The sequence below is a fragment of the Eptatretus burgeri genome, chromosome 4, assembly GCF_056783735.1.
Source record: "Eptatretus burgeri isolate ZD-2024b chromosome 4, Ebu_testis_v1, whole genome shotgun sequence".
In the NCBI taxonomy this organism is placed as follows: Eukaryota; Metazoa; Chordata; class Myxini; order Myxiniformes; family Myxinidae; genus Eptatretus; species Eptatretus burgeri.
The window spans coordinates 139,603,529-139,627,390 of record NC_140964.1 but is presented as its reverse complement, the minus strand read 5'-3'; the positions used below and the strand labels follow the sequence as shown (position 1 = coordinate 139,627,390).

General features: G+C 44.3%; 1 protein-coding gene across 4 annotated transcripts in view; it reads right to left on the bottom strand.

The window, feature by feature from the left end:
- The window catches only part of LOC147029241 (polycystin-1-like protein 1), a 176,891-nt gene that overhangs the window by 55,111 nt on the left and 97,918 nt on the right, over positions 1-23,862 (bottom strand). For all 4 annotated transcript variants that reach the window (XM_085876418.1, XM_085876417.1, XM_085876414.1 and 1 more), the window contains 3 exons: positions 18,129-18,210; positions 17,316-17,469; positions 8,045-8,129 (listed from right to left, as the gene is read on the bottom strand). In XM_085876418.1, coding sequence (XP_085732544.1) covers positions 8,045-8,129; positions 17,316-17,469; positions 18,129-18,210 — 321 coding nt within the window. The remainder of the gene's footprint in view (positions 1-8,044; positions 8,130-17,315; positions 17,470-18,128; positions 18,211-23,862) is intronic.

The window sequence follows — 23,862 nt, the reverse complement described above, 5'->3', positions numbered from 1 at the left end:
ATCACGTATTGGCAACACACACAGTGTACACAATCGCGTGTTGGCAACACACACAGTGTACACAATCGCGTGTTGGCAACACACACAGTGTACACAATCGCGTGTTGGCAACACACACAGTGTACACAATCACGTGTTGGCAACACACACAGTGTACACAATCGCGTGTTGGCAACACACACAGTGTACACAATCGCGTGTTGGCAACACACACAGTGTACACAATCGCGTGTTGGCAACACACACAGTGTACACAATCGCGTGTTGGCAACACACACAGTGTACACAATCGCGTGTTGGCAACACACACAGTGTACACAATCGCGTGTTGGCAACACACACAGTGTACACAATCGCGTGTTGGCAACACACACAGTGTACACAATCGCGTGTTGGCAACACACACAGTGTACACAATCGCGTGTTGGCAACACACACAGTGCACACAATCGCGTGTTGGCAACACACACAGTGTACACAATCGCGTGTTGGCAACACACACAGTGTACACAATCGCGTGTTGGCAACACACACAGTGTACACAATCGCGTGTTGGCAACACACACAGTGTACACAATCGCGTGTTGGCAACACACACAGTGTACACAATCGCGTGTTGGCAACACACACAGTGTACACAATCGCGTGTTGGCAACACACACAGTGTACACAATCGCGTGTTGGCAACACACACAGTGTACACAATCGCGTGTTGGCAACACACACAGTGTACACAATCGCGTGTTGGCAACACACACAGTGTACACAATCGCGTGTTGGCAACACACACAGTGTACACAATCGCGTGTTGGCAACACACACAGTGTACACAATCACGTGTTGGCAACATACACAGTGCACACAATCACGTGTTGGCAACACACACAGTGTACACAATCGCGTGTTGGCAACACACACAGTGCACACAATCGCGTGTTGGCAACACACACAGTGTACACAATCGCGTGTTGGCAACACACACAGTGTACACAATCGCGTGTTGGCAACACACACAGTGTACACAATCGCGTGTTGGCAACACACACAGTGTACACAATCGTGTGTTGGCAACACACAGTGTACACAATCGCGTGTTGGCAACACACACAGTGTACACAATCGCGTGTTGGCAACACACACAGTGTACACAATCGCGTGGTGGCAACACACACAGTGTATACAATCGCGTGTTGGCAACACACACAGTGTACACAATCGCGTGTTGGCAACACACACAGTGTACACAATCGCGTGTTGGCAACACACACAGTGTACACAATCGCGTGTTGGCAACACACACAGTGTACACAATCGCATGTTGGCAACACACACAGTGTACACAATCGCGTGTTGGCAACACACACAGTGTACACAATCGCGTGGTGGCAACACACACAGTGTATACAATTGCGTGTTGGCAACACACACAGTGTACACAATCGCGTGTTGGCAACACACACAGTGTACACAATCGCGTGTTGGCAACACACACAGTGTACACAATCGCGTGTTGGCAACACACACAGTGTACACAATCGCGTGTTGGCAACACACACAGTGTACACAATCGCGTGTTGGCAACACACACAGTGTACACAATCGCGTGGTGGCAACACACACAGTGTATACAATTGCGTGTTGGCAACACACACAGTGTACACAATCGCGTGTTGGCAACACACACAGTGTACACAATCGCGTGTTGGCAACACACACAGTGTACACAATCGCGTGTTGGCAACACACACAGTGTACACAATCGCATGTTGGCAACACACACAGTGTACACAATCGCGTGTTAGCAACACACAGTGTACACAATCGTGTGTTAGCAACACACAGTGTACACAATCGTGTGTTAGCAACACACACACACACACACACACACACACACACACACACACACACACACACACACACACACACACAGTACACAATCGCGTGTTAGCAACACACACACACACAGTGTACACAATCACGTGTTAACAACACACACACACAGTACACAATTGTGTGTTGGCAACACACACAATGGACACAATCGGATGTTAGCAACACACACAGTGTACACAATCGCGTGTTAGCAACACAAAGTGTACACAATCGCGTGTTAGCAACACACACACTGTACACAATTGTGTGTTGGCAACACACACAATGGACACAATTGTGTGTTGGCAACACACACAATGGACACAATTGTGTGTTGGCAACACACACAATGGACACAATCGTGTGTTAGCAACACACACAGTGTACACAATCGCGTGTTAGCAACACAAAGTGTACACAATCGCGTGTTAGCAACACAAAGTGTACACAATCGCGTGTTAGCAACACACGCAGTGCACACAATCATGTGTTGGCAACACACAGTGTATACAATCAAGTGTTAGCTACATGTGTACACAATCACTTATTAGCAACACACAGTGTACACAATCGACTGTTGGCAACACACACAGTGTACACAATCACGTGTTAACAACACACACACTGTACACAATTGTGTGTTGGCAACACACACAATGGACACAATCGGATGTTAGCAACACACACAGTGTACACAATCGCGTGTTGGCAACACACACAGTGTACACAATCGCATGTTGGCAACACACACAGTGTACACCATCGCGTGTTAGCAACACACAGTGTACACAATCGCGTGTTAGCAACACACAGTGTACACAATCGTGTGTTAGCAACACACAGTGTACACAATCGTGTGTTAGCAACACACACACACACACACACACACACACACACACACACACACACACACACACACACACAGTACACAATCGCGTGTTAGCAACACACACACACACACACACACACACAGTACACAATCGCGTGTTAGCAACACACACACAGTGTACACAATCACGTGTTAACAACACACACACACAGTACACAATTGTGTGTTGGCAACACACACAATGGACACAATCGGATGTTAGCAACACACACAGTGTACACAATCGTGTGTTAGCAACACACACAGTGTACACAATCGCGTGTTAGCAACACAAAGTGTACACAATCGCGTGTTAGCAACACACACACTGTACACAATTGTGTGTTGGCAACACACACAATGGACACAATTGTGTGTTGGCAACACACACAATGGACACAATTGTGTGTTGGCAACACACACAATGGACACAATCGTGTGTTAGCAACACAAAGTGTACACAATCGCGTGTTAGCAACACAAAGTGTACACAATCGCGTGTTAGCAACACACGCAGTGCACCCAATCATGTGTTGGCAACACACAGTGTATACAATCAAGTGTTAGCTACATGTGTACACAATCACTTATTAGCAACACACAGTGTACACAATCGACTGTTGGCAACACACACAGTGTACACAATCGCGTGTTAGCAACACACACACAGTGTACACAATCACGTGTTAACAACACACACACTGTACACAATTGTGTGTTGGCAACACACACAATGGACACAATCGGATGTTAGCAACACACACAGTGTACACAATCGCGTGTTAGCAACACAAAGTGTACACAATCGCGTGTTAGCAACACACACACTGTACACAATTGTGTGTTGGCAACACACACAATGGACACAATCGTGTGTTAGCAACACAAAGTGTACACAATCACGTGTTAGCAACACACGCAGTGCACACAATCATGTGTTGGCAACACACAGTGTATACAATCAAGTGTTAGCTACATGTGTACACAATCACGTATTAGCAACACACACAGTGTACACAATCGCGTGTTGGCAACACACACAGTGTACACAATCGCGTGTTAGCAACACACAGTGTACACCATCATGTGTTAGCAACACACACACACACACACACACACACACACACACACACACACACACACACACACACACACACACAGTACACAATCGCGTGTTAGCAACACACACACAGTGTACACAATCACGTGTTAACAACACACACACTGTACACAATTGTGTGTTGGCAACACACACAATGGACACAATCGGATGTTAGCAACACACACAGTGTACACAATCGCGTGTTAGCAACACAAAGTGTACACAATCGCGTGTTAGCAACACACGCAGTGCACACAATCATGTGTTGGCAACACACAGTGTATACAATCAAGTGTTAGCTACATGTGTACACAATCACGTATTAGCAACACACACAGTGTACACAAACGCGTGTTCGCAACATGTGTACACAATCACGTATTAGCAACACAGTGTGCACAATCATGTGTTAGCAACATATACCGTATACACAATCACATGTAATCAACGTACACCGTGTACACAATCACGTGTTCGCAACATATACCGTGTACACAATCACATGTTATCAACGTACACCGTGTACACAATCACGTGTTAGCAACATATACCGTGTACACAATCACATGTTATCAACGTACACCGTGTACACAATCACGTGTTAGCAACATATACCGTGTACACAATCACATGTTATCAACGTACACCGTGTACACAATCACGTGTTCGCAACATATACCATGTACACAATCACATGTTATCAACGTACACTGTGTACACAATCACATGTTATCAACGTACATCCTGTGCACACAATCATGTGTTAGCTACACCCTGTGCACACAATCACGTGTTATCAACATACACTGTGCACACAATCACATGTAAGCAATGTACACCGTTTGTTTTTTGACCCAATACAACATGTAAATCCCTTGATCCTTAGATTTTTACATGCAGTACATTATCTGCACAAAGCCACCAATTCAATACAGAGAACACTTTGGACACACAATGGAAGCCTTTCATTTTAGACCTTTTTCTCCTTGATACGGACTTTGTCGAAGTTGCTTTATTATTTTCTTCAACCAAGAAAGAGAGAATTTCAGTGTCTGTGAGGGTGAGAAACACCAGGAATGCATCAAGCAGCATTCCCTCTCGCATTCCTATTTGGAGCAGGCTCCGGCCCTTCGGATGAATAGCACACGGATGTGAGTAAGTGCTTCGCTACTATCTCACCCGAGGTGCTTTCGGTAATTTGCAGCGGGAAAGGTTACCTGCTGAAATTGACCTGCAGGGAGGCAGGATGAAAGTGGTGGTAAAAACCACTCGTGATGGCTGGCTAAGCCTCGTGCCAGTAGATTCACATTGCACTGGTGTGAAAGGCCTTGTCCCTGAGCCATGTTGGTCAATGCCAAAATAGAGTCACTAATTAAGTCAGTCCGTCAACTCAGGGGTTCATCGCAAAGAGAAAACACAGCATAATTCAACAGTGGTTGATTGCAATCAGAAGCCAAAGAGTCAGCTTCGTATTGAGTTAGCTGTGGCTGTTTTTCTTTATGTTTTTCACCCATGCACCCACCCCCCCCCCAACCCCTACCGCACTCTACATGACGACAGTCACGACAGCAGATTCAAGGAGAGGGGTCAGTGTGCTGATGGGTGTCAAAGTATGACGTGTCTGTGTCTACTAGCAGAGGACCCGACCGACGTGCGATCTTGTTCCGAACATGTAACACGTTCTTCTAATGAATACCGTTATTTGGGTGGTGTCTAAGCAACTGACAGCTCTGTGTAAGCAAAAAATAAATAACCCATGCATGAAGCAAAAGCATACGGACTGTTTATAATTCAAAACACCTCACTGCACTGAAAAAAAAAAAATTCAACTCCTCCTCAGGTCAATCGGATGAAAATTGGCAACATGAGAAATTTGGCCTATGTTGACCTGTTGGTCTAAATTGACCTCAAAAATAATTGGTGGTGAATTCAACAAGCTTATGTGCAACTCCTCTTCAAATGTCAAGTCAATGGGATGAAAATTGAGAATTTTAGAAATTCCAGCTTAGTTGTTCACCTTTGGCCGAGGCTGACCACCTTTGGGTCCATGTTGACCTCAAAAATAATTGGCTAGTTGAATTCCGTGACCTGAAATACAAATTCTCCTCAAATTTCAAGTCAATCGGATGAAATTTGAGGATTTCAGAAATCTTAATGAAGTTGACCTTTGGCCGATGTTGACCTTTTGACCTCAAGAACAATAGGCTTCTTCCTCATGACAAACTCTACCATGTGGTGAAGTTCCGTGAAGATCGGTTTAAAATTGTGACCTGGAGGCAATAAAGACAGACAGAATAACAAAATCGACGAACCAATAAACTTGAAAAACCTTCGATTTTGCAAGTAACAAACAAGAAGACGTCGTGCAGAGCACGACATTTGCAAAATCCATAAAACAATTTTGACCTTGAAAATAATTGGTGGCTGAATTCAATGATCAAATATGCGACTCCTCTTCAAAATTTCAAGTCAATCGGATGAAAATTGACAATTTTCGAAATTCGGCCTATGTTGACCTTTTGGTCAATGTTGACCTCAAAGATAATTGATTGGTTGAATTTAGTGACCTGAAATAGAAATCCTCTTCAAATTTCAAGTAAATCAGATGAAAATTGAGGATTTTAGAAACACCACCTTAGTTGTTGACCGTTGGCCTATGTTGACCTTTTGACCTCAAAAACAATGGGCTTCTTCCTTATGGTAAACTCTGCCACGTGGTGAAGTTTCGTGAAGATCGGTTTAAAATTGTGACCTGTCGGTGACAAACGGACAAGACAAAAAGACTAACAAAATCGACTGACCAATAGACTTGAAAAATCTTCGATTTTGCAAGCAACAAACAAACAAACACAGGTCTGTGAATTATAGGGAAAATAAGGGAAGAAAGGGGGGAACTGTTTTAACATTCCGTCTTTATTTACTTTTATCATATTATTCTGAACAAACGGGGACAGGAACAACGCAGGCATGATTGCCACATGGCCTACTCATGTGCCAAAGTTCCCAATGTATCTTTGTGTAACACTGTTAAAAACAGGAAGACATGGGGAGGGAGGACAGATTGTTGGGGGTGGGGTATGATAAAATCGCTTATTGTAGGAAGAGGGAGATTGAGACGTTGGAAAGGAGGGGGGAGGAGGATTGAGAAATTGGAGTAAGGAAGGGGGTTGAGTACTTGGGGTTTGAGGCAGCTGAGGACTTGAAGAAAAAAATGGGGGAGGGGATAACAGAATTCGGTTGGGGGAGGGGGGCAGAGAGGGGACAGAGTGGTTTGTGGCTTTAGAGGGGTGGGGAGTTGAGGACTTTGGGTTGGAAGGGAAATTGAGGATTTGAAGAAAGGAGGAGGGGAGCACAGTGTTTGAGTGTGGTGGTAGGGGGGGTCAGAGACAGGGCAGATATGGGAGGGGGGTGGGATTGAGGACTTTGGAGTGTGCGTGTGTGTTTGTGTAGGGTTGGGGACCTGAAGTCACATTTTACATTATGGAGAATTTCCATGGGTCCCAGATCATCCCGTTGGGTCTTTTGGGTCCTCGGAGTCTTTTGCGTCCTCGACGTATTTTGGGTCCTTGGGTTCTTTTAGGTCCTCTGGGTGGTTGGGTCTTTAGGTCTTTGGGGGACTCGGGTATTTTGAGTGTTAAGGTTCCTTGGGGTCTTTTGTGTCTTGTGGGTCTTCAGGTACTTTTGTGCTACGGGGTCTTTTGGGGTCCTTTGGGTCCTCAGGGCCTTTGGGGTCTTTTCAGTCTTTGGGGTCTTTTGGGTCCTCGTGTTTTGTTTGGGTTCACAGGGCAATTTAGGTCCTTTTGTCCTCGGGAAGGGAGGGGGTGTCTTTTGGGTCCTCTGGGTACTTGAGGTTAAGTATTTCATGTTACAATGTGGGTTGCGTCACGTCAGCTGTCCAATCAATGGGTGAAGAGCGGACATACATACATTCATAATGACAAACACATACACTTGAAATCAATAAATTTCCCCTTTCCTCGATGAGAAAAAAAAGACCACACCAGCTTAGCAAACAGATCGTGGCTCCACCTATCCACGGATATGGAAGCAACGGTGCACGACCTGTCCGTCTGGTTACATAATAGCCAGCGCGAAAGACACTGGTGGAAGACATTTTAATGCCCTTAAATAAAAATCACTCGCTCCACATTACATCCCTGATAATATTTAACCTCTATTAAATGCTTTTGACAATGGCTTACGAGTAGAGGCTGGAAGATGAATGAAGAGCCCAGAAGAGAGAGCAACAACATATGTGACCACAGCAGGATTTTGGATGGATCGAACCTGTGACAGAGGAGGAACAAGAGTCAGGAAAAGTAAGTAGTCGAAGTGACAGTCACCTCCAAATTCCCAGCACTCTCGAGGATTATGGAACGAATTGCAGCGTTTTACCATAACATTATTTGTGTGTTGTGGTGATATCCTGAACCCTTATCCCACCAAATGAGGATTATTTTGTACATTTCTTGGAGAACAGTTCAGAAATATTGTTCAGTAATTGAGAATTCTGGTATAAACACTTTCTGAAACATTAATTCTTCTGCAGAGTTCTTAGATAGAATTAGATTCCTCAATATCAAATCAGTTGAAGTTTTTGATTTTTCAACTTCAAATACAAATTTGGATTTAGTACTCATGAGGGATTCACTCTTCAAAGTGATTGACAAGGTTTTATATTTTGTTTAATACTTTTGTGTCTTGATGTGGGATAATGTTTCAGCAGGTTCAAGGGATTCCCATGGGTGGGAATTGCAGCCCCCCGACTAGCAGACATTTTTCACATTTTCTGTGAATTTTCATTCATGCAGAAACTGATGAAGGAGAAAAAAAAAATTAGCCTCAGCTAAAAAGTTATCTTATACAGTCGTGGCCAAAAATATTGGCACCCTTGCACTTTTTTCAAATAACTCACAATTTTCTCGAAAAATAAGTTGAAATTGACAAAAGTATTTGGTCTCCACAATTCTTTATTTCACTGTTAAGATGATGGAACCTTTTATTATTTTCTGATTTAAAAGGATACATTAAGTTCTGAATCGAAAACAGAAATGGCATTGACAAAATAATTGACACCCCAGACTAAATATTTGGTATCACAGCCTTTGGACAAAATAACTGCAGTCAAGGGCTTCCTGTAGCCATGAATGAGTTTCCTACACGTCTCTACTGACAGTTTGACCCACTCTTGTTGTGCAAACTGCTCCAGTTCTCCAAGATTTGAAGGGTTCCTTCTACCATCTGCTATTTTCAGATCTACCCACAGGTGTTCAATGGGATTTAGATCTGGACTCATTGCTGGCCACTTCAGAACAGTCCAGGGTTTTGTCTTGAACTATTTGTGGGTGCTTTTAGAAGTCTGCTTGGTGTCATTTTTTGGGTCAAGACCCATGACCTTCGACGGAGACCCAGCTTTCTGACACCAGGTTGAACATTGTGCTCCAAAATGCCTCCTTGGTAATCTCCTGATTTCAGGATGCCGTACACACATTCAAGGCACCCAGTGCCAGAGGCAGTACAGCAACCCCAAAACATCACTGAATCTCCTCCATGCTTGACTAGAGGGAAGGTGTTCTTCTCTTTGAAGGATTCATTTTGTTTTCTGAAAACATTGAGATGATGTGCTTTACCAAAAAGCTCTAATTTGGACTCATCTGCCCACAGGACATTCTCCCAGAAGGATCTTGGCTTGTTCAGGTGTGTTGTGGCAAACTCCAGTTTGGCTTTCTAATGTCTCTCTCAGCAGGGGGGGGTCCTCCTGGGTCTCCTACCATGGAACCCCTTTCAACGAGTTTGGCGACGTATGGTGCGAGTTGAAACTGTCGTACCACCTTGTGTCTGAAGGTCAGCTTGAATCTGTGAGGCAGCATGAATCTGTTTGGCATTGTGTACGGTGGACACAGGAACATCAAGGACTCTGGAGATGGACTTGTAGCCTTGAGATTGTCCATGCTTGGCTGTAATCTTTTGTCTGACCTCCTCAGACAATTCTCTGGTTTTCATTATTTTCTCCATGCTCATTGCAGTACACACAGCGACACAAAACAACAGAATAACTTCTTTTCTCTGTTCAAACTGGTTGAATTAATCCATCCATTGGGACCATAGTCTGTGCAGAGCATTGGTGGTGCCTGAGCAGTCTCCTTGGTCATTGTGCACAATCCTGGCTGGGTTGCCAGTCCGACACAGAAAATAAAATTAGGATTAGGAGTGGTTGAATGAGTGATTTATATTTGGCAGGCACCTGCAACTCACCACAGGTGAGGTCAATTCCAAAGTGGAGGAGAATCACCTGCTTGAAATCTCAGTATTTCTCACAACTTCTAAAAGGTGCCAATAACAATAATATTGTCCGGGACATTTTCGGATTTCTGTGTGGAATAAGCGAAGATTTCGTAGTTTTTTCAGCTTTGTTTTGTTCCACTGGAAACCAAAGAAATACATGTGTGGATCCCAAAAGATTTATTAATTTCAACAATTTTCTGGAGGAAATGGTGCATTATTTGAAAAAAGTGCAAGGGTGCCAATATTTTTGGCCACGACAGTACATATGTCGTTACATAGATGATATTTGTGTGGTTAACTATAATGTTTTTGATAGGCAGCTTCACAAGATTTATCCAGATAGTCCGATTGTAAACAAGAGTGGTAATGATTGTCCAGTTGCTCCATATCTGGATGTGTTGGTTAGAGTTGTATAGAATGGTTTTAGTTCAAGTGTACATCATAAAGTTCATGATTTCAGTTCCCGGGAGTCTTGTACACCTTTCCAGGTATCAACCAATGTACCAATTAAAATGGGTTACCATGTCGTTTATCTCAGACACTTAGATTTGTGAGAATTTGTTCAGTAAACGATGATTTTGTGGAATGTGCTGAGAAGGTTTTTTTCCATCTTGTCAAACAAAGGATATTTGGCTGATTTTTTGATCAGGTCTTGTGAGGATGTCTTTCGACAACATCATCACCTTCTTTAAGTTTGGTTGGTTTTCATAAAAACCAGTTCCTATTGCATTACATTTGATATAATAATAACGAATTAATTATTTTAGTGAGGTAAATTATTTAATTATTATTACGAATGAAAATGTGTGTGTGTGTGTGTGTGTGTGTGTGTGTGTGTGTGTGTGTGTGTGTGTGTGTGTGTGTGTGTGTGTGTATGTGTGTATGTATGTGTGTATGTATGTGTGTATGTATGTGTGTATGTATGTATGTATGTATGTGTATATGTATATGTATATATATACATATATATACATATATATATATATATATATATATATATATATATATATATATATATATATATATATATATATATATATATATACATATATATATATATATATATATATATATATATATATATATATATATATATATGTATTGGAGGTATTTAGATGAAAATACAATAAATAAATATTATTTATAAAATAATTATAAAGAAGCATGAATAGAATTTGTTGGTGGATGCTAGGTTACGCAGTGCATCATGTTAAAATTGGTTGTTAATGACAGTTTGAAAATTTGAATGACAGTTTGAGTCGATGGTAAGATGGAGGTGCTGTATCATGGACATGTCTACAAGGTAAAGTGTTTATCGCTTAATATATTGTTATGGCCACAGGTACCGAGTGCATTATGAGGGGGTTTAATCCCCGTAAGTCCTCAGAAGAGCCGGACTTGGGGCCACCGCTCGAAATTAACTTCGTGATACGGTGGGTTACTTTAGAAGCATGACCGCCAATCAGTTAACCACGAGTTCCAGTGTCCACCGTCTAATTATGCCGTTTAACGAGAGATCACGTAGTTTCCTGAACGGGGAGCGTGCCCTCGGTAAAGCACCAATCTTATCTTGATTAGATCTTAATTAGGGTGGCCGAGCGTTTTAACCGCTGGTGCGTGCCGACTATTATTGGTCAATTAGTGTCGTAATTACCTCCCAGTCTATCTTGGTTCGGACAATGATGGATCAATGGAAGGAAAGGACAAGCAAGGACAGGTTGGAATGTCAACAAATCAATTTATAAATCAGAAAATAAATAAATAAAAATAACTTTTTATTTCAGTGTGGTAAAAATTAGTAAATTCAAGTCAATCAAAATAATAGAAAACAAATAAATAATTAATCAGGCACTGACAGAAAAAGAGACAAAAAGCATATGCTTATCTGGAATTGAATTACTTAACAGTTAAACACAGACAAGGTTATACAACAGATCATTTGGGGGGGGGGGGGGAAGAGGAATCGTCTTGCTCACCAAATAGAAGTCGTACGTCAAATAAAAACGTCCTGAAATGTGTGAGCGTGCCTTGTCCGTTGTCATCTCCCAGCCTTGCCGTGCTCCCACTCGCGAACAGGCTTGAACGCCAGTCGTCGTCACCGCCAAGAATCAGGCAAGCCAAGAGCAGGTCTCGAGCAGAAGGAACATTAACGGTACGAGCATCACCCACCGCCAGGAGCCACCAGGAGCCACAACCGATGGACAGCTGTTAGGAGCTGTGAGGCACTGTGAGACGCTGAGGAGCTGTGGCACTGTGAGATGCTGAGGAATTGTGAGACGCTGAGGCACTGCGAGACACTGAGAGACACTAAGGCGCTGTGAGACGCTGTGGCGCTGTGAGACGATGTGGCGTTGTGAGACGCTGTGGCGCTGTGAGACCATGTGGCGCTGTGAGACGATGTGGCGCTGTGAGACGCTGTGGCGCTGTGAGACGATGTGGCGCTGTGAGACGCTGTGGCGCTGTGAGACGCTGTGGCGCTGTGAGACGCTGTGGCGCTGTGAGACACTGAGGAACTGTGAGACGCTGTGGTGCTGTGAGACACTGAGGAACTGTGAGACGCTGTGGCGCTGTGAGACACTGAGGCAGTGTGAGACACTGAGGCAGTGTGAGACGCTGTGGCGCTGTGAGACACTGAGGAACTGTGAGCCGCTGTGGGGCTGTGAGACACTGAGGCACTGTGAGACGCTGAGGGGCTGCGAGACGCTGAGGGGCTGCGAGACGCTGAGGGGCTGCGAGACGCTGAGGGGCTGCGAGACGCTGAGGGGCTGCGAGACGCTGAGGGGCTGCGAGACGCTGAGGGGCTGCGAGACGCTCTGAGACGCTGTGAGGCTCTGTGAGACGCTGATGAGCTGAGGAGCTGTGAGACGCTGAGGCGCTGTGAGACGCTCTGAGGTGCTGTGAGATGCTCTGAGACGCTGTGAGGCTCTGTGAGATGCTGAGGAACTGAGGCGCTGTGAGACGCTGAGGTACTGAGGAGCTGTGAGACGCTGAGTCGCTGTGAGACGCTGAGGTGCTGTGAGACGCTGAGGTGCTGTGAGACGCTGAGGGGCTGTGAGACGCTGAGGGGCTGTGAGACGCTGAGGGGCTGAGGTGCTGTGAGACGCTGAAGCGCTGTGAGACGCTGAGGCGCTGTGAGACGCTGAGGTGCTGTGAGACGCTGAGGGGCTGTGAGACGCTGAGGTGCTGAGGTGCTGTGAGACGCTGAGGTGCTGTGAGGCTGTGAGACGCTGAGGTGCTGTGAGGCTGTGAGACGCTGAGGTGCTGTGAGGCTGTCACCAACTCACTGGCGCCGACTGACTGAAAAAGCCGTCTGACACTGACTCACTGACTGGTAAAGTTGTCTGACTGATACCAACTCACAAACTGACTCGTTGTCGACTGAGCCGCCCAGACCACTCGGCAACCTTTTTATAGGCGGCCCGTCTGGATGGGCACAGACTCCAGCCAAATCCACCCCACCCCATTTGCGAATCGTTGCCGTGACAACCAGCATGTCCCGCGATTATTCCTAGCTGAAGATGCCATGTTTGTGGTGCTGGACGAACGGCAAAAAGCAGCCATCTGTCAGAATTACCGAGCGAAAACGTGAAGTGCTCATAAAATGTCAACAACAATTATCACCTCAATGTTCAGCCTGATATGAAAAATAACAAGTTAGCGTCCATAGAGCTGCGTAACGGGGTGTCAAACGTCGATGGAAAAAGGCGGGTGTCGAGCCTCCGCTGGGCTAACGCTATCTAACGTGCATGAATGTGTCTGTCGTAAAGAGAAAAAGGAACTTTCCATAAGAGAGGGAATCTATTCTTTACCCTTGTCAATGCATCACATTTAGATTCCCACCAGACTTGGGGATAGGTCTATCTTGGACATGCATTTAGGGAAATAACTGTCTGAGGACCTGGATGTTTGTAAGCATTCGTCGGATCGGATTCTGAAATCCGTAACAATATTATCCGAGCAAATGCCACCCGTCGCTTCGCTCATGGGAATACAAAAAGGGCGAAGAAGAAAAAGAAGGGGGAAGAGTGAGAGAGGGGTGGGGGAGAAAGAGAGAGTGAGGAAAGTGAAGAGGTGGAGGGAGAGGGAGCAAGGAGGGGTGGGAGATCGAGGAGGGGTGGGAGATCGAGGAGGGGTGGGAGATTGAGGAGGGGTGGGGGAGCGAGGAGGGGTAGGGAAGCGAGGAGGGGTAGTGAAGCTAGGAGGGGTAGGGGAAGGGAAGACAGTGTGAAGTGAGAGTAAGGGAAAGCAGACGTGTGGTGGAGCGTTAATTATGATACATACTGTTTTGTGAAAATGATTCGGCAGAGAATAACGGAGAAGATGGAAACAAACAAAAGAAATGTTTGAAATCCATTTTCTACGGGTCACACTTAAAAACAGCCCAGAGACAAACGCCATCCAGACACGTCCGGAACCAAGCTGGCTCAGCCATGAACCACTCGCTCAAGGTGACAGAGCCCGAACCACTCGCTCACGATGACGAAGCATGAACCACTCACCACTCGCATGGGGTGACGGAGCACGAACACCTCGCTCGGGGCGACAGAGCACGAACACCTCACTTGGGGTGACGGAGCATGAACCACTCGCTTGGGGCGACGGAGCACGAATCACTCGCTCGGGGCGACGGAGCACGAACCACTCGCTCGGGGCGACGGAGCACAAACCACTCGCTCGGGGCGACGGAGCACGAACACCTCGCTCGGGGCGACAGAGCACGAACACCTCGCTCGGGGTGACGGAGCATGAACACCTCGCTCGGGGCAACGGAGCACGAACACCTCGCTCGGGGCGACGGAGCATGAACCACTCGCTCGGGGTGACGGAGCATGAACACCTCGCTCGAGGCGACGGAGCACGATCACTTCGCTCGGGGCGACAGAGCACGAACACCTCGCTCAGGGTGACGGAGCACGAACACCTCGCTTGGGGTGACGGAGCATGAACACCTCGCTCAGGGTGACGGAGCAAGAACCACTCGCTCAGGGCGATGGAGCACAAACCACTCGCTCAGAATGACGTGGTGGGCAAAAGCGTATGCAGTGAATGAATGATTTGTTCAAAAGGATGTAGCGCGGTACCGCTATCAACTATAAAGCGTTTGGCAAGTGGCATAAGCATTCCTGAAAGCACTCCAATGAAATTGTTGATCAGGCATGCCAGACCAGGCTGTCAGTGCATATCAGGTTGGATCCCTTTAACTTTGAAGCTGGTCTTCACCACAAATGCAGCACATAATGAAAGAAAATGAATTTATTTTAATAATGACTTTATCCACAAAAGAGTTTCAGCTTAATGCAGAACAACCCTGGAGACATCGCAAAGTTGAATCGCCCGTGAAATAAACATTGCAGATAAATTCGCCATCTTGCCTGCTCCTCTCTGCATGCATCACATGGGACATCGTTTTGTGTTCCACGCAAACATTATAATTATTACTTTATATTAAAACGTCTGTTTTTGTTTATGTTTTTTTTACCAGATTTGCTTTGATTTCATGAAAAGTACCTCGCGAAACCTTCGAAAAGATAGACAAAGCTGTGGTCCCCTCCATATTTCCCCAGGACACTCAAGGTCCGCCAGCAAACCCCTTCTGGTAAAACTACCAAAATCACGAATCACTGCTCACCTTCACTCTTTCATTCCTCTTTTTGCCCTCCATTGGAATAAACTCCCACACATCTCCCATTCTTCCCTCCAGGTCTTCAAAACAGCTGTTCATCACCACCTCTTATCTTCCCCCATTCAAAACCACAATCTTTTCTCCCTACGTGAATCCACACCAAACCCACCTCGGTCAAATTCCCTGCCTTTCTTCCAGAAAGTTCCCTGTCGTGCGAGGTCCTGAAACTCCCTGCAATGTCCATCTTGTATACTTCGTGTTCCCCACCCCATCTCCCTCTCCCTTCCACAGATCTCCTAATGTCTCTGTTCCTCACTGTTTTGTCCTTCCCTCTCCTGCCTCCCCCCCCCCCTTTGTTGTGTATTGTGTGTTAACCCTCATACCAGCCTTGACAATGCATTCAAAAAATATAATTATAAACATTGCAGATAATCTGCCATCTTGCCTGCCGATCTGTGCATGCGTTACGTGGAACATCGATTCGGGGTCCGCACAAATGTTTTCGCTTTTTCTTTTTTATAAAGTCCGTTTTTCACCAGATTTGGTTTGATTCCTTGTGGAGCACGTCGGTAAACCTCCGAAAATATAGACACACATTTGGCAGACACTATGAATAGGCAGCTCCTCTGGGGGACAGGGCGCGAGGTCGAGCAGCGAATGCATTAAATCATATCGCTCAATGAAGCTCGTTAATTTTGTTACGTTTCTAAATTTTTTGTTCGCTCAATATAATTCTCCAAACAGGAGAAAAAGATAAGTCGAATGTTTTAGAAATTTCACATTTTCTTGTATGTCTATGTACGTGTGTGTGTGTATATGTGTATATATATATATATATATATATATATATATATATATATATATATATATATATATATATATATCTTTATATCTTCTTCTTCGTCTTTCGGCTGCTCCCGTTAGGGGTTGCCACTGCACATCATCCGTATGATCCGCATAGTGATTTGGCACATGTTTTACACTGGATGCCCTTCCTGACGCAACCCTGGTCGCCTCTTACGACACAGGGATATGGTACACCTATTTTAACCGGGGTATACACCGGCCCAGTACACTGGTACTCATTTCGCCGACCTAGGAAGGATGACAGGCTGGGTCAACCCCCTGGTGTATTAATTCAGTGGCCCAACGGGGCTTGAACTCAGGACCTTTTGGATCCCAAGCCGCTGCCCTAACCACTGCGCCAACACCAGGCTGATATATATATATATATATATATATATATATATATATATATATATATATATATATATATATATATATATATAGATATGATATATGTATGTTTGTGTGTGGATGTGTGGGGTGTGTGTGTGTGTGTGTGTGTGTGTGTGTGTGGTTACATCTGAGTTCCTTCATGGGACTGTGGTACAGTAATTGGTCTTTATTTTCATTCCTACAAGACAGAAAAACTGTTCTTTCACATTCAATGGCAGAGCACAAGTTCCTGAATCGAATAATCTCAGGAGGGGATGGTGGGTGAGGAGGGAAACGACACGAGTGCACACACTGACTTAGTTTATATACTTAAATCTCGGTCCTACCTGAAGCCAAGCAAGCAGGTAAAAACTGTGCCCGAAAGAGTAACACTCCAACAAAGAGCCCAAACGAGTACGGAGCATCCACGGGACGGTCGTGAGATCTGGCCAGGTAACGAAGGGGTGCAGTCTAAATGCAGCACACCACCTGCAGGTGAGGCTGCACACAAATGATAAATTCAAACACTTGTGTGTACATCAAAAGTTCGGTTGTCTTGGGTTGAACACAATCAGATATCATCGGTAACAAATTAAGAGAGATGCTTGGTCGAAGCTTTTCGCCATCTTGCATGTATTCGACAAGTGAAAAGCAGGTAAACAAGATCCCGTTTAACTTTCTCCCAACTAAGGTCCATAAGTTATTATTTATCATTGCTCGGACCACCTGTGCCCGTGCATGCTCGACCACCTCACCTCATTTCATTTACCGCAGTTTAACACTGTGAAGCTTTTCCATGGGAAATACAATATTTCCATCGTTACCATCTCCATTATTTTGGTATTTATCTTAATAATGCAAGACATCAAGCAAGTAGTGCACCACCACCTCTTCTCATCCCTCATCCTGACTGGTTGATGATCTTTATTACCCCCAGGAACCTTTCCTAACCCAACCATTTTACTTGCTAGCTCCGGTGTTTCCTCCCCTCATACGCTGTTCATTTATTGATTCCTCGGACGTTTGTCCCATTGTCAGTTCTATTTTACTCTTCCATGAGCCTTGGTCTTGCAAAGAGGAAGAAAAAAAAAAAGAAACGAAATATTTCAGCGAATTGATCAGATTGAACGACTCGGAATATCCAGTGCAAATGTGCATACCGTCGGAGAAGCAAATGTCCAAAGTTTGTTGAAGCTCCATTTCTGATGGGCTAACCTTTCCATTCACCATTGGACTTGTTATCTGAATGCACACGCACAGAGAAAAGGTTAAAGCTGGTCTGCAGAAAATATTGGGACAATAATGGGGTGTAAAATATTCTTTGACGAACAGGGACCTGTGGAAATTCCATGTAAATGTGAAATGTGACTTCAAGACCTCAACCCTCCCCTCTCCTCTCCTCTCCTCCATGATCTCTACCCCCACTCCCATCCCCTCTCTCCCCTCCCGGATGAAATGAAAAATGAAATTACATATCGAATTAGAGTTTCGATAAAGTAGTGAGAGAGTCAGAAAGTGTGGGCCTCACAAAAGAGACATATGGATCCTCAGAGCTTGCAGAACAAAAACAATGGTGGCGATTTAATTTTGAAGCACTTTTCTGAACAAAGGAAGCCCCCTCCTTGAATGAGGGAGGGAAGCTCCATCCTGAATGGACAGACACACTGGAGGAGAGTCTTGTAGTGTAGATCGGTCAATATCTTAGTTAATAAAAACAAGAGAACAAAACGGTTTGAATTGTCCACCATATTGGAGGGATCACAAGGTGCTGATTGATGTTTCATGTTATGTGTGTGATCCAGGGTAGATACGACAATGTACGGCCTCAGCGTGGACCATGTGCTCATGTGGGATAGATCATTACCTCCACCACCGAAGGTGATGGAGGTTATGTTTTCACCCTTTTCTGTCTGTTTGTTACTTGCAAATTCGAAGATTTTTCAAGTATATTGGTTCGTCGGTTTTGTTATTCTGTCTGTTTGTTTGTCACCTACAGGTCACAATTTTAAACTGATCTTCACGAAACTTCACCACAGGCTAGAGTTTGTCATTAGGAAGAAGCCTTTTGTTTTTTGAGGTCAAAAGTCAACATAGGTCCAAGGTCAACAACGAAGATGGTATTTATAAAATCCTCAATATTCATCCGATTGACTTGAAATTTGAAGAGGATTTATATTTCAGGTCACTGAATTCAACCAATCAATTATTTTTGAGGTCAATATTGATCAAAAGGTCAACATAGGCCAAGGATCAACAACTCGGGTGGTATTTCTAAAATCCTCAATTTTCATCCGATTGAGTTGAAATTTGATGAGAAGTTATATTTCAGGTTAATTAGTTCAACTAGCCAATTATTTTTAAGGTCAAAATCAACCAAAAGGCCAACAGAGGCTCAAGGTAAACAACTAAGGTGTTCTAAAATCCTCAACTTTCATCCGATTCACTTGACATTTGAAGAGGAGTTGCAAATTTGGTCAATTAATTCAACCACCAAATATTTTTGATTTCAAATTTGTTTTATGGATTTTGCAAGTATCATGTTCTGCACAACATCTTCTTGTTTGTCTTTGTTCGTTCGTTCGTTTGTCTGCTTGCAGGATATCTCAAAAAGTTTTGGACGGATCTGGATGAAATTTTGTGGACTGGTTTGGTGTGTGACAAGGATTAACTGATTAGATTTTGGTGAAGATCCAGATCCAGATCCGACGACTAGAATTTTTGAAGTGATTCTTCACCATTGAAAGATCTGGCCAAAAACGATATCTCAAAAAGTTGTGGATGGATTCGGACAAAAGTTGGTGGACATGTTGGGTGTTTGGCAATGACGAATTCATTCCATTTTGGTGAAGATCTGAATCCGGATCCAGATCTGATAATTTTTAAAGTGATTCTTCACCTTTGAGAGATAGAGCCAAAAACGATATATGGCATGATATTTAAAAAAATGTATTGGGCCCGATATGTTCTCGTGGATCAGGCATTGTGTGGTGGAGGTATGCGCTCTACCGAGTGCAGTGCCCTTCTAATTTTTCAGTAATGTACGCAATTCTACATCTTTCACTATTCTGAGATCACATGTGATAGTGTTTTTGATGTGGATCTTTAAATATGGAATGTTCACAATTACAATGATGCGTGTTACTCAACCATTCCCCGACGTCTATATATTGCACAGTTTCCTTATAGATGAAGATTTTCTCCTCATGGCGTTTCGTGAAGTGTACACAACCCTTGTTGGTTCTCTTTGTTGTATTATTTTGGGACTTTACCCCATACTTCCTTCTGTTGTATTTTCTCTATTTTGATCATTTCTACCCTTTGTTATCAAACATAATTTTGATGATGTCATTGTCTTTTCTACGATTGACCTCTTTAGATTTCTCTTTTTACATTCTACGGTCAATAATGTCCAGAACTGTCTCCATGTGTTGGATTGGGAGGTCCTCTTGATCATCCTCTTCCATTAATCTGTTAAAAGATTTGGCAAACCCCTTTCAGTTGTTCCTTTTTAAAAGTATTGATCTTAATTCTACTGCTGTTAAAGGGGCTGTCACACCTTGACGATTTAGCCAGGGTATGCCGACGTATGAAAAATTTGTCTAAAACGCTGGCACACGTCGAATACGTTATGGGTACGTTTTGTATATGTTAAGAGCATGCTGAAGCACGCTGGCCGAGCTCGTCGACAAATTTTAACATGCTCAAAATTTTTTGACGTATGCCAGCGTTTGACTCACACGTTCTGCATACGCTGGCCATAAGTTGTAGGCACGTTACGCAATCGTTGACACACGTTACTTGTAAGTTACTCATAAGTCGAAACACGTCGAGGTAACGTTAAGCGTACCTGAAACATTTCTAACCTTTGAGTAACGTGTTGTAGGCACGTTACGCGACCGTTGACACACGTCAACACACGTTACTTGTAAGTTACTCATTAGTCGAAACACGTCGAGGTAATGTTTAGCGTCCCCGAAACTTATTTCTAACCTATGAGTAACGTGCTTTGAATCTATGAGTAACTTTGAATCTATCAGTAAGTTCTGTGGTCGTCCGGAAGACGTCAATCAAATACGTCTACATACGTCAATGTGCGTTGGAGATACGTTACACATAGGTTCAAAGCACGTTACTCATTGGTTAGAAATAAGTTTCGGGTACGCTAAACATTACCTCGACGTGTTTCGACTTATGAGTAACTTACAAGTAACGCGTGTCAACGTGTGTCAACGTGTGTCAACGATCGCATAACGTGCCTACAACTTATGGCCAGCGAATGCGGAACATGTGAGTCATACGCTGGCATACGTCGACAAATTTTGAGCATGCTTAAGATTTGTCGACGGGCTCGGCATACTATGACGTATGCCAGCGTGCTCTTAACGTGTACAAAACTTACCCATAACGTATTAGACGTGTGCCAGCGTATTCGCAAATTTTTCATACGTCGGCATACGCTGGCTAAAACGTCAAGGTGTGACAGGGCCTTGACACTTCAATGTCTCGTGCGGTTATGATTTAAATCGTTGAGCGGCAGCCTATTAATAGGCTACGCCACGTGATCGTCGGCGATACGCTGCCGCATGTTATACATACGTTAGACTATCGTTGGGCATATGTTGTGAACACCGACAACACGCTAAGCATTCATTGGTATAAGTTATCTATAAGTTATCGAAACGTTCTGTGTACATTACTAATACGTTATGCATACGTCCAACTCGTTATGAATATGACAAAAACTTTAAAAAAAAATCATCAAAAGTTCAGCGTACGCCAGCGTTTTACATACATTTTGATACGTTGCCATACGCTGGCTAAAACGCCAAGGTGTGACAGCCCCTTAAGTAATTTTTTTTTTTTTTTTTTTTATTTTTTTTTTTGTATACCTTGGTCGAGGCTCGTATGAGAGCTAACACACAACTCACAGCAAGGAGGCATGAGACAAGAGGGGCGGGAGTGGAAGGGACAAAACATTGGGGAACAGACACAGGTGAACTGTGGAAGGGAGAGGGATGGGGATGGGACGGGGAACATGGCGAGGGGAAGATGGACATTAAAGGGACTTTCAGGAAGGAAAGCAGGAGAATTGAAGGAAGTGGGCTTGGGTGGATTATCGGGGTAGAAAAGATCGAGGATTTGGATGGGGGAAGATAAGAGGTGGTGGTGAACAGCTGTTTTGAAAGCCTGAAGGGAAGAATGGGAAAGAATAGAGTGAGGAAGTTTATTCCAAAGGCGGGAAAAAGAGGAATGAAAGAGTGAAGATGAGCAGTGATTCGTGATTTTGGTAGTTTTACCAGAAGGGGGTTGTTGGCGGACCTTGAGCGCCCTGTGGAAATGTGGTTGGGACAAATCGCAGAGAGAGCAGGGGGGGCAAGGCTGGAGAGGAGTCGGTAGAAGACAGAAAGACCACCGACCAACCTGCGGTGATTGAGTGAGAGGCCCAAAGACTCAGCTTCATTGCGGGAGATGCCAATGATTTTAAAAGCCCTGGTTTCGACAGCGTGAAGTCGAGAAAGGTGGGAGGCAGGAGCACCAGCCCAGAGGGGAGAGCAGTACTCCATCAGGCTACGGACAAAAGCTTTGTAAGTGGTCAGGAGCTCAAGAGGGCCGAGGAAGGACTTTGCACGACGGAGGATTCCCAGTCGGCGACTGGCTTTTGAGGCAAGGTTGGAAATGTGACTTTCCCAGGAAAGGTCATGGCAGATAGTGAGACCCAGAAGCTTGAAAGAAAAGACTTCTTCCAGAGGATTGTTGAGAAAGTGGATGGGGGGGTTTGTAAACGGTCCTTTCGAAGAGACATAGTGAGAGTGTGAGATTTGTCTGGATTGAAAGACATGTTCCACGTGTTGGACCAGTTTGTGATTTTATCCAGATCTGCAGTGAGCGAAGAAGCTGCTGCTTGCCGGGCTGAGGGATGACAGATGGTACGGCAGAGGGTTGAGTCATCGGCAAAGAGAAATAGAGGATTTTCCAGAGAGTCCGAGAGATCATTGATGAAAACCAGAAAAAGAACAGGGCCCAGAACGCTACCTTGAGGAACTCCAGCCTGCACAGGAAGAGGGGATGAAAGAACTCCATTTAGGGCCACACGTTGACTGCGACAGGAGAGGAAGTCTGCGAGCCATGAGTGGAGATGGCCTTGAATACCATGGGCAGAGAGTTTGGTGAGTAGGGCAGGGTGCCAGACTGTGTCAAAAGCACGTGATATGTCCAGGGATACGGCTCGGATTTCCTGTCGTGTGTGTGCGTGTGTGTCCTCCATAACTACAAAACCATAAAACCGAGCAGTCTGAAACATTGCATACATATCAAGAAAACATAATAAATTGTTAAGTTGTGGTGTGTCCGTTACCGGACATTCAAGTCCATAATTATGTACAGTGTCTCTGAGAGTCTCGTGGTTAGGTGTTTAAAACAGAGGCGATTATGTTTGGGCCATTATTTTGTGTGTATGTATCATTAATTATTTCATTTAATCCAAATGGGGAAGTTGTTCTTAATTCTTCAATCCAGAAAAGTTACCGACGTTTACATAATTGTGTGATTGTTTTCGCTTCCAGTCCATCCTTTTTTCGGGCATTACTGCTCATCTTTTCTACAACCTGAACACTGAAGCTCGCATTTTGACAGCATCCACATGTAAAGTGATGAGTGAGTTGTGGACAACCAGTGGTTTTATTTGGGTTTCTTGTGCCGCTCATGTGTGAATTCATTTGCACATTACATCTCTGCATCATTTCACCAACATATTGATCGCACATTTGCAACAAGTCATTAAATAAACTACTTTTGAGGTTTTACATGTCAATGCATTATTTGGTCATATACTTCCTTATTCCACCAATGCAAGGCTACACCACATGTAATCTGTCATGTCAGTTATGAGCTGGC